General features: G+C 41.1%; 1 protein-coding gene across 2 annotated transcripts; it reads right to left on the bottom strand.

Moving 5' to 3' along the window:
* Window positions 1-500: 500 nt before the first annotated feature.
* MANEA (mannosidase endo-alpha) lies at window positions 501-12274 on the bottom strand. 2 transcript variants are annotated; one of them, XM_035109364.2, is made up of 5 exons: window positions 12116-12274; window positions 6722-7304; window positions 5107-5216; window positions 2902-2978; window positions 501-2597 (listed from the first exon to the last, which is right to left on the bottom strand). In XM_035109364.2, the coding sequence occupies exons 2-5, from the start codon at window positions 7266-7268 to the stop codon at window positions 1961-1963; spliced, it is 1371 nt and encodes a 456-aa protein (XP_034965255.2). In that variant the 5' UTR covers window positions 7269-7304; window positions 12116-12274; the 3' UTR covers window positions 501-1960. The 2 variants fall into 2 exon arrangements, with proteins under 2 accessions (XP_034965255.2, XP_034965256.2); XM_035109365.2 differs by having other exon boundaries at window positions 6722-7308; window positions 12116-12265.
* Between the last annotated feature and the right edge of the window lie 394 nt (window positions 12275-12668).

Here is a 12668-nt window from a genome sequence, read left to right as displayed (position 1 = left end):
CCTGGCAGCTACAGCAACAACAATGGTACAGAGGGCTTCAGTAGGCTACTCCTACTGAAACTGTAGGATGTTTCTTGGGCACACAATGTCTGTTCAAAGGCCTTGGGCTTCTTGAAATAATTACATTTCTTAGCAAGATGCTAGGAAAGGAGGAAAGTATACAGGAAGCCTTCCAATGTTGCAACCGCCAAATTATATAGGGGCTGGTGGATGAAATTGCTTGGGCTTTGTCACACTCCTGGTGATGTTACTGGAAGCACGGTAGCTGCAAGCTGGGCTCGGAATTTGGTTCAGAATAAAAACAAATTAAAAGCAGAAAATAATTTGGTTTGTTAATCTCAATTTCCAATAACACCATAGGGATGGGCTTGCCCATCCCTGGACAAAAAAGGGGAGGGCAAATCCTTTCGCCTGCAGCATAATATAGTTTTATATATACATACATACACACACACACACACACACACACACACACACACACACACACACACATATATATATATATATATATATATATATATATATATATATATATATATATATATATAACACACTGCAGAACCAAACTCATAAAATAAGACAATGAATCCAGCTTGTGTGTTTGCTATATTAGCTTTGGATAAGTGTCTAGGGAGCACATTAGAGAGGCACTTTCAATTTGGAGATAATAAGGCACTCACTGAAAATAACAACATCCAGTAGCCCATTAGTGAGAAATGATTCAAAGCACAGGTGCTCTCATGTTATACTCCGCTCACCCCAGACTGCAGCTGGCAGTGTTTGGAAGAACATAGTCTTTGCTATCCAAAGTTGGGTGTCTCCAATTTCAATTGGAATAGATATTAACACCACACTGGGGAAAATACAATTCTTTTAAAAGAACAATTTTAAAACTGCTACAAATGCTTGCAACTGACAATTTATGCTATTCTGAATTATTGTTTTCTGAGTCTGTACTCTAAAAAGTTAAATCCTGCTAGACATTCTAAGCTCACTCCAAAACATTTTTCTTCTTTGAAAATTATTCCTGTATCTAGGATCTAAAGCAAAGCAAACTGAGTGTGCTGCTCATGAGGAAATGCCAAACGAAATGAGTAAATGTGCCTTTTAAAAAACCTAACTGAAACCATTACTAATTATGATTATCACGATAATTTTAGTTCACTCATTATTTCTACCAAAATAAGTGCAAAAAATAAGGAGAACATGTTTATTTTTCTACAAAATATACAATATACATCACGGGCACCTACCACCAATTCCTGTGGTTTGCATCGCAATGAATGGGAGTAGCATAGGAAAATCAGGCAGTTCTTCAGCATCTCCAATGCATTTTTCAAAAAGTGATTTTTGTTCTGAAAGGTTCCTTGGCAATTTTCTCTATTTTCCCACTGGAAAAGATGCTTCACGTCCCATATACAAATTAATATTTAAGAAACTGTGTTGTAAAACGTTTTGTTCATGGTTCTTTAAAGGGCCTGACCTAAAGAGCACATTTAAGTGCACCACAGTGGTTTCCACATGAGTGATAGGAGTTGTTTTGTTTTTGCACACCTCTTCACCTTGCACTGGAAGTTGCTTCAGGTTTTCTCACTTTGAGGGAATTCTTCAGGAAAGGGGGAAACTCAGAAGTCCAGCTGGGTACAGAGACCCCAAGCAACTGTTTAAGCTGGAATAAGCTCTGTATCATTCTACTAGAGTTATAAATCAAATATTCTAGACAGTGTAGTGGTAATATACAGAACATTAAAAGGGACAGTATTTAGCACTATCATATATTATAAGAACCCGAGGGGCTAATATTGCTTGCCATTGTTATCATTACTCTAAAAGTGAACATTTTCTCTTCGGAAAGCTGTAGCAATAGTGCAGACAATATCCTCACAAATTAAAACATTCTTGATTTATCAGTGAGATACAGCGATGGGCCCATCGTGGAACTGCCAAGTGGAAATCCACCTCATGTAAGCCACTGCTCTTTTTCTTTGCTGTATTTTTCAGACCACTTACGAGTGAGCTCCAGATAAATATTTGGCTTATGTGGCTGATAGTCGAGGTAAATTGCCTTTCCAGTCCTCTTTGGAATGGCCTTTTCAATCTGAGTTCCTTCATGCCATTCATTGAAAGAGGTGATAGAGATTATTTCAGGGCGTACCAGAAGCGCAGCGCTGAACGCAGTCTCATAGTATTTGCCATTGACACGGTTCCGTGTGTTGTGGCTGTTCCATGGTCGAATGCTGGTGTCTACATAGCCTGGGCCCACGCTTGGAATAAACATCAAGTTTTTCGTGTCACAAAAGGCTTTCAAACTTGGCCAGTTGTGATGGCTTGAGCCGTAGGAGAAGCCGTTGGTGGCAAAATATGTATAAATTCCGTCAAAGCCACTTCTATGGATTTCGTGCTTGTGTTTTTCTTCCACAAGAAGGGCAATGAATAAGCTATCATAGGGTGTATTGCGTATACTCTGGGATCCAGAGACAGTAAGCAGATTTGCCCACATTTCAGGGATTGTTATGTAAGAATCGTAGACATAAAACATGGGAAGGGTTCTACCTGTGCTGACTTTGTGTCTGTAAAAGGCTGGATGGGCTCCATATCTAGAAAGGAAAGAAAGTAACCAATATAAAGTAAATAGCCTTCATTTTTGTGTCATTGGGTGTTAAGCAGTGTGGCATCAAATGTGGCATCTCAATAAAGATGACAAAACTAGCAGTTGAACCAAATCTCTTTGACTTGGACAGGCAGAGAAAATTCAGGTGATTTGAACAAGAAGCAGAGCTATTTGTGTGGATTAAGAATGTTAATTGATAGTGTGCTGCACAATGAAACAAAATCACATGAAAAACACTGGACAGAGTTAAGTCATAACATCAACATTCAAATACTTGAGGAAGTGCTTACTTGTCTATGATATACTTGATGTTGCTGTACATACTGCGATCGTCTCTATCTTTGTATGGCTCAATATGGAAAGTGACCTAAAAAAAATTGAAATATTAGATAGGTATTTTTAAATAACTGAATAATCTCAACATAGTGAAGGTCAAATACTTCTATTTATGAAGTTCAAAGGTGAGTGTGTATCACCAGTCAAAACATTACTGTCTATGAACAGAAGGGAGGTATCAGCAGGCTTAGGGGAATACCAAGGTTTGCAGAAGTTATTCTTGAAATCTCCATTTTGAGCCTAAATATTCTGAGTTTGAGCCACAGTTGCACAAGCAAAAGCTGTAAGGTTTTCCTGCCTTCTCCTCCCAAGTGTAGAACCCCCTGAGGATCAGAAGAGTGCAGGAAAACATTGAAGGCTGTTTCCATCAAAAGCTTGCACAAGCCACCCACTCCAGAGGTAGTTCTTTGAAACAGCTGAACCACATATAACACAATTATGCATGACAATGCAATTAGCTGGCAGTTACAGAGATACCAGTTGTGATAAAGTCACTTTAGACAAACTGTGATAAATATAACTTCCAGTCCTATCACTAGGTTGTGGTATTCATTTGGAAACCAAATGAATTAAGAATAGACAATTGGAATTTGGTCAAGATTTGTATCCAAGATTATGAAGTAAGGAGATAAAATGTGCAGCCTGCACAAACCCTTTGGGAACTGTATTTGTTTCAGATGCTGTTTTACTTTAAAGTGCATCATGAGACAGAAACCTAGCAAGGGCAATGTGAGCAAGAATAAAAACTCCAAGCAATTCACCCCGGGAGAGTTATGAACTTAAACAAGGAGCAAAATGTGTTAGTGCAACATAGCACTATTATAATTCATAATTCAACAGAATAATGTAAAGCCAATAGAAGTGCATGCAAAGTAACTCAAAGATACTCCTACACAACAACCACAACAAAAATGTAACTGTGATTAATATAAATTGCATTTCCAACAGGTGTGGGGAACCTTTGACCCTCCAAATGTTACTATTATTTATAAAATTTCTATACCGCCATTCATCTGAAGATCACAATAAAAAAACAACCCAAAATACACACTATAGTAACAAACAAAGCAAACAAATAAAAACAATAACTCTAATCATCCTGGCCTATGGTTGTAATTCAGCAACATCTGGAAGGCTAAAAGTTCCCCACATCTGAGGTAGAAGTACCAACCACAGAGTTGCTTCTGTGGTATTGTAAGCCTAGCAAGAAATATACAGAAAAATGGCTGTACCTCATTCGCCAGGCACTAAAAGCACAATCCTATGTGTTTTTCCAGAAGAACCCAGTGCAAAATTGTATGCGATTTGTGCACTGGATTCAGTGGAAGTGACTCACAGGTTAGTGTGCATAGATTGTAGCCTATGAATTCAGTGGCACTTCAGAGTAGACATGTATACACAGCAAGTTGTTCTTTAGATACAAAAAGATTCTGTAGCTAAACTGGATACACAACACTAGGCTGTTTCATAGTTCTATCAATGTAGCATTTCACCAAACATTTCTTAGCTTGGAATTCCCAAGCTGTGGTCTGTGAACCACTAGTGGCCTGCAAGCTTTGTTTATGTGGTCTGTGGAATGTCCACATTAAATATTCATATTTATTTACCATTGTATTTTATTGCTTCTTTTCCTTCTTATACAGTGGTACCTCGGTTTAAGTACACAATTGATTCCAGAAGTCTGTACTTAACCTGAAGCATACTTAATCTGAAGCGAAATTTCCCATTGAAAGTAATGGAAAGTGGATTAATCCGTTCCAGGTGGTCCATGGAGTACTTAAACTGAAAGTACTCAAACCGAAGCATACTTAAACCGAGGTACGACTGTATCCCAATTGTAATATAATACAATATAAGAAATAAGAGGAGCAATGAAAACACGATTAAAAATCATACAGCATCCAGCACAGCACATTCCAATTGCTATAACACTCAGGGGAAAAAATCATTAAGTGGTCTGTCAAGACCATCAACAATTTTTGATTGGTTCATTGGTGGGGAGGGAGTTTGGGCAGCTGCACCTTAGCTGCAATGAAATTACATGCAATTAACTCAAATCCTTAAACTCTGATAGGACAACTGTGCAGAGAGTCTAACTTTAGAACAATCAGACCATGATATCTATGACTTTGGCAAGTCTAAAACTTCAAATATTGTACCTTTAATTTGTACTTATGTGCAATATCCAAAATTGTTGCTACCAGGGCATCAACAGGTTCTCCATTTTCATCACCCATTCCAGGTGGGTACCAAGAAAGGGCCAATACCCCTAAGGAACAAAATATGCATTTTACCTATGGTGATGTTTAACCAATTTGCATTGAATGTATTTTTTAAAAAAGCAATTTAGCAAACAAAGCATGTACAACTACTTTGAGATTTCAGTATCGAACATTTCAACACATAAGCCATTAAAATTGGGTTTCTTTAGCTACCTTCAAGTATCTCCAAGTCACCAATTAAATCACTACTAGCTTTATTGTTTGTTTGGTTGATTTTTAAGAATGGCTTCTTATCATCAACCTTGGGCAAAAAATAATCCTTACACTACCAGGTGGTGGAACAGGGTAGGTCTATACCCTTTTCATGCCTAATGGTTGGAATGGAACCTTAGCACAGAGAGGAAAACAGCCTGTGGGGACAATATGGCTCCTTTAAAGTGGAACCTCATGTTATGTACTATCCCCCTGGCGAACACTGTGGGTTATGAGCTCCGCTAACCCGGAAGTAGATGCTCCTGGTTGCAACCTTTGCCCCAAGATGCGAGCGGAAGTCGCACAGCAGCTGTGGGAGCCTTCATTACCGAAAGCGCGCCTCATGTTATGAGCGGTTTCGGGTTACAAACAGACCTCCGGAACAGATTAAGTTTGTAACCGGAGTTACCACTGTATATGATTCCAACTCATATCTTGGCTAGTAAGGTATGAATCATGCAACAATCACCTCTGTGTGTATCTGTCTCTAAGGACAGAAATCAAGGGAATGCTGATGGAGAGGATATGCATAGGTCATATTTAATTGTTTTGAGAATGAGAGGCAAGGCAAAGCAAAGTATTAAAAAATGTCTTGTGTTTGCAGGAATAGGGGAAGTGCAACTGTATCTGTTAAACAGCCTTAAAATTGTGTTTAATGAGTTCAGTAAACATCATTAAAAATGTTTGGGGAGGTGGACAGTGGATGGGATGTTGCCAAGCAGACCGAGGACAGAAGCTGAGCTCTGCAAAAGTACCAGCATTAGCCATTGAATACACGGTTGAAGTGGTTTCATTTTTCAGCTGCTCTGCCCATGTGCCTCTATAATCAGGTGGCCTTCTAAGGGAGTGACTGAACAAACCAGGATGCCCAAGTTGGGATGCAGTAAGAAACCAGTTAGTGCAAACTGTAGCTGAAAAGCCAGCTTCAAACTGTGCTTATGGATCCTTCTTTGTCAACTCACAAAATCCATGATTAGTGAGTAAATTTCAGTAGAGATGTACAAGCAAGCCATAGTTTAGCTAAACAGAACAGTCCACAAGTCTGGTAGAAGAGGATAGTCCATGTAGTTACCTTCCAAGTTGCTGGTTTCAAGATATTTTTACTCACTCCCTGACAAAAGACATTTGTGATTCATCCCAATTGTCATATGTCATGGAGAACACAGTTGATAATGGGGAAATTACATAAGACTTTCTCACAGTTCAGTTTCAGTACACAGAAGGGGGAAAGTGACTTATAACACCAAAGCTATGAATTCAAAAAGCTTAATGTCAAACAGAAAAATAAAATACCATTTACCAATGGAAGCTGAGCTCATCTGCTTCATGTGCTCTTCTATGACAGAAGGGTCTTTGGAGCTGTAAGGTCCAAGTTCGGGATAGAAGCTGGAGCCAATATCCTCCGGAGGACTGTGCCTTCCTTTTGGATAATCACTTGCAATTTTGGGGTCCCAGTGTGTTAACAACGGGTGGTTCCAGTGAATATATTTCCCATCAAACTGTGGTGTCCCATACCAGCTGTAGTAAAACACATGAAAGTTGTAATTTGGGGAAGGCATATGTTCTTCTAGTTTCGTTACAGAAATGGTGGGTTTTTTAAAGTTCACTGTTAAAGGGTGCACATTTTTGGTGCGCGTGAAACTTTCTTCCTTAGCTCCGCTCTGCACGTTGAACTTATTTCTTAAATGTGTTGTTCGTTGCTGAAAATCTGGTAACAGGCCAAGGCCAAATGGATCTCCAAACCCAGCTCTTTCAGGTCTCAAAGTTTTCAAGGCCATCATTATGGAGCATATGAATAAAATAAAGAGCACCAGAATGATGCATGTTCTCCTGCGAAATCTTGCCATGATGTCATCGTAGTTCAAGGCACACGTAGGCGGCTTCTAGCTGCCAACAATTTAGAAAGCATAATGTTAGGGTTTGAAATGTTGCAAGCAATTTTTTATAAACGATTGAACATTTGTAAAGCACCCTAAAAATGTCTAAGCACTGTATGGACCTTAAACAGCAGTCCCTTCCTGCAGACTCAACATATGAGAGACAAAAACATGAATTAAAAAAGGTTAAGAATAGAAAAAGAAAGCAAACTCTTGAGTAGCTGCTCCTTCATTGGCCAATGGAAAGGGCCAAATTTGGGTCCCCCTTACCATGATGTTTTTCTTTGGTCTCCTGGACAGACTAACATTTCCAGCAGGAAATAATATCCTGAAAGCTGTTCCTCTGGCCTATGGATGAGTCCACTAGGCCTCTCCTTTGTCTTGTTTTCTTTAGGCAGGCTTTGGCCCATAAGCTAGTTTGTAAATATGTTTACATATTTTCCCCCATTTGCCTCTTGCAAACACTCAACACTTAGGTGTGGCTCTCAGAAGGGTTCCTCAGAAGGGAATGCAATCTATGGGGTGAAAAAAGTTTGCCCATCCTTGGATTACAGCTTTACTTCAGTCACCCAATGACATCAGCCTTTCTGACATAAGGAAGAATAGCCTTATGTCAGCTTAGTACAGAATTTTGATTTTCACTTAAAATGTAGATACAACAACGAATCTTCATTCAATTCAATTTAATAAACATGCTGCAGTTGTTATTGGATTTATCTATTTGGCAACAAATAACTCGGGAGTTAACAGTACTTTTTAAAACATTATTGTTCTCTTATTGTGTTGTGTAGCATTTAATTTTGTATTTGTATTGTGATGCTTATGCTTTTCATTTTTGAAAAAAATATGTCCCTTGCTAAAGCTATAACAAATAAACTGTGAGGTGAAAGAAAAAGAACAACTGCAGGGATGAAACTTGATGGACGGAATGTTGAGATAAGAATGAGAGGGAACAATAAATTCTCCGTGCAGAATAAGAAGCGTCACAAATGTTAGGCTGACTTCTAAATATAGTCATTATCATCCAGGACATGAGATAGCTTGTCACAAAGACACAAGACACAGAGAAGCACAAGACACAAGCAATTTATCACTGGCAAGTCCACCTATTGTCTACCAAAACCCAAGAGAAACCTGGTTAAGTTGGGGGGGGGAGAGAGAGAATGTTCTCTACCTGTGTAAACATTCCAAGCTTTCAAGCATAACAGAGGCAAGGAATGAAACTTGATGTGCATGTTCAGTGTACAATTACACATTTCATGTTCAAACTCTAGCCCCTACACCCATTTTCAGGAAGGTCACAAGACTCCTACACAGTTCCATTCTGAGAAAATGAGATACTTAAAATAAAAGAAGTGTCACACCTTTTCTCCTTAGTGTAATTTCACATTAGAAATACAATTTTCTCTCTCCTTTGAGTACCAGTTTCCAATAGTTTAAGTTGTGTTATTATTATTGGGAAATAGGGTTGATCTAGACAAGGTTCAGACATAAAGAGATCTTGTTTTAGAAGAAAATAAATGCAATGAGAAGATTTATCCTCAACATTAATCAAATAGACAATGTTCTACAGTATATTAACATACAGTGGTACCTCGGGTTAAGAACTTAATTAGTTCTGGAGGTCCGTTCTTAACCTGAAACTGTTCTTAACCTGAGGTACTTTAGCTAATGGGGCCTCCTACTGCTGCCATCGTGCGATTTCTGTTCTCATCCTGAAGCAAGGCTCTTAACCCGAGGTACTATTTCTGGGTTAGCAGAGTCTGTAACCTGAAGCGTCTGTAACTTGAAGTGTCTGTAACCCAAGGAACCACTATATATTATAGGAGCACAGGAGGTTCTTTCATTGTAAGCCTCAAAATTCTGTAGCTTATAAAAATGCCATCTGTTGAGCTAATAACTTGGCTTATGTTGTCTAGGCTGAAGAGGTCTATGAAAGTGCCAAATTTCTAACCGACCTGAAAAAGGTTGCCACAGATAATAGAGTAGGTTGAGGTGCTGAAAATTTACACTTTGCCCCCTCCCCTGCTCTTTAGAAACATAGGAAGTTGCCTTATACTGAGCCAAACCCACTGGTCTATTCAACTCATTATTGTCTGGACTGACCGACAGGGACTCTCCAATGTTTTCAGTCTCTCCCAGCCCTAACTGGAGATGCCGTCAAGGATTGAACCTGAGGCCTTTTGCATGCAAGGCACTGAGTTGTGGCCCTCTGTAAGACCACATATCGTATAACTGATTTTAATACAGAGTTTTTACATTTTTGTAATCAGCGCTGAGACTTTATTTTGAAGGTCAACTAAGAAATCTAATAAATAATGATTCTTTCCAATTTTGGTGAAAATTGCTGATCTACTTCATTCAGGCTTCTTGTGGAGCCCTCACTTCCACTGGCTTGGTGAAGTTCTGAAAAGCTACTCAAAAGTTATTAAGATTTCATCTCTCATTAAAGTCCATGGTAAACAAGCACAGGCACAGGGCTTATGTTCCACATCATCACATGCATTGGGCAGAGCATGCATAAGCCTGCCCTATTCTGCCCTGCCCTGCCCCATCCCTCAGTGAACCCACTTCCACACACTCCACCCCACACTGAAATTGCCCCACATATCCTTTGCTTCACACTTAAAGCACCACCACAGAAACAGACACTGAATTCCACACACAACCTCGATACACACCCCAGACTGAACATTCCACCCCAGTACACAGAAGCATGTACACAGCTTGCCCCATACTTAAACCCACCCCTACCCCCTGCCTACCACCTAGTGTTGTTCTCATATTGGGAGAGAGGCAGGAGCGAAGTGAAAACTGAAGCAACAGCAAGTTAACTTTTGAGGTCTGAGGGAGTCAGTCTGCCAGGCAGCAAGATAACTGAGCAAGAGAGGGCAGGATGGTAAAGGGATATTACCACCCTGTGCATACTTACTCAGAAGCAAACCTATTCATCTGCTTATTTCTACACCACTACTAGCTTGTTTGTGTTTTGCTTTTACAGAATCATTTCCCACATTGAAAATACCACAGGGCTGCTACAGCAATTAACAGTTATGAAACCATTAGTTCTCTATTTAGCAGAACCCATTACGGTATTTCAATATATTTTCTTTTCATAAACTAAGAAATACGGTAATACAGAACCAGTACAATGTTGGGTATTTTTGCTGGCCCCAGGCACTCCATTCTCCCTTGCAGGATTGGGCCTGAAAGACCAAGGAAAAGTGGAGGTGCATGGAGGCAAAGTTGCCAGTAAGCACAGTCTGTGACATTGTACAACCTCCTTGCTGATCGCAGGGTATATTTCTTAAGGTTTCATCAGCCTTAACTTCAAATATCATGTGTTTGTGGAGTTTGAATCAACACGAGAAAGCCTTAACTCGTATTTTAAAACAGGCATGTTTTTTGCTCGTTGAATATTTAGCACACACTATCATCTGTGAATATAATAGTTTGTACCGTGTTTCTCATATTATAAGACATGTCTTATATTTATTTTTTCCTCAAAAAAACACACTATGGCTTATTTTCAAGGGATGTCTTATTTTTTTCCTCCTCCTCCTGCCGCGGCCGGCATTGCTGCTGTGCCTATCACTATGTCTTATTTTCGGGGTATGGCTTATATTCCTTGAATGCTTAAAAATCCTGCTATGTCTTATTTTATGGGTATGTCTTAAAATATGAGAAACAGGGTATATACATTATTTGTTTGCAGTTTTGTGCTGAGCTTATATTAAAGCTGAGCTTTAATCTTATGAAATTAAAACTAAATAGCCATGACAGCCATTCCACACAATATCAGCTACTTTATCAGCTGAACCCACTTTTTATAATACTGTACTGTATACCGAGAGGCATTAAGGGTATAGTATACTAGTTGCTCTTCTGTTACATTAGTTATATCACAATGTAACACTTGGTTACATTACTGTAAGCCCTATTATAACAACTTTGCTTATATCTATTTAATCTAACAAAGTTGTAAAAGTTCTGATAACCGGGGGCAAAGTCACAGGCTGGCATGACATCTGTTAGAAACCGTTAACCCCTTCATCAACCTCTCTGAACGGCATGCAAACAGAGCCCTCTTTTGCAGGGGGAGGAAATGCACCCCGTGGTTTGCTTCTGCCAACCCTTGACCACTTCCACTCCAAACTGAGCTCAACGTTCTCAGGTCAGCCTGGGTGCTTACTGCAGCTTAGGAATTGGTGAGAGGCAAGGAATAACCCCTTGCAAAGCTCAGACCAAATATCTAGAAGAAATTAATTTCATCATTGCGAGTATGCGTGTATGTATGTGCACGCACAGGCGGAATGCATCTCTTGCCGACCCTAATTTTATTTTATTTTTGGTCCTCGCGACACACCTGCGAGGATGGCCTAATTACCACTTCACACCTGGGATTTGAGCGCGAGCCTCCCCAGCAACGGCTGCGCCCGCGCACGTATACAGGCGCCTTTCCTACCCAAGCGGGCAGGTAAGCCCCGCAAGCGCTACTTCACCTGCGCAGCCCCGCCGTGGCCAGGAACGGCTCTCGGCTGGGGCGCCTTCCGCCGACCACCTCGCCTCGGGACCCCCATTGCTCGACTCCCGCCCCCCTCTGAGAGTCACGTGAGGCGCCTCGGGCACGCGGGCAGCCTTTCACCTCAGAAGAGGCGCCCCGTTGGCCGCCTCCCCCCACCGCTCGGACCGCAGAGAAGACCCTCCCCCATTTTTGTCGCCGTCACAGCACAGAAGAGGAGCAGGCAGGGTGGAAGAAGGAGCCTCCTCCTCCTCCGCAGCTGCCTTCCTTCCCTCTCTCGCCGCCTCTGACTTACCCCGAGTTCAGAGCCAGAATCCGCAGGGACTGGAAGATCAAGGATCCTGCATTGATACTGGGGACGGCGAAGGGGTTGAAATAGAGTTGAAAGCGGGGCCAAAGGCTAACCAGCCTCTTTTCAGGTCTAGCTCCCCCTAGATGTAGATGAGCTCTCACGCGCCCTCTCCGCCGAGCATGCGTGGTAGCAGAGGGAGAAGCCGCCGCTTGCCCTTAAGTTCGCGGGAAGAGCTAAATAGTAACTGTTGTCGTTTTTAATCAAGTGCCTCCTCTCTGCTGCGCAGCCTAACTATGCCACCCTCCCCCCGCCCCCGCCCCTCGGAGAGTGCTGTGCGGCACGGCGCGCATGCGTACTGCGCTCAACCTCCGATGGAACGTTTTCCCTTAACGGGGAATTTTGTTTTCCTCCCCTGTCTAACCTTCCGCGCCCGCTTGCTGTGGGGCTACCCTCTGTGCAAGAAGTTTAAACCCAGAGTGGGACTTAATCTCCAGCTTGACATCCCAGTCCTATCCTCCACACAAGAAAATAAAAGTATGAATGCAGATCCTTTTCG

This window comes from Zootoca vivipara, chromosome 3 (assembly GCF_963506605.1).
Source record: "Zootoca vivipara chromosome 3, rZooViv1.1, whole genome shotgun sequence".
NCBI classification, from domain to species: domain Eukaryota; kingdom Metazoa; phylum Chordata; class Lepidosauria; order Squamata; family Lacertidae; genus Zootoca; species Zootoca vivipara.
Note: the sequence above shows the minus strand (reverse complement) of the source record. Positions and strands in the feature narration are given on the sequence as shown.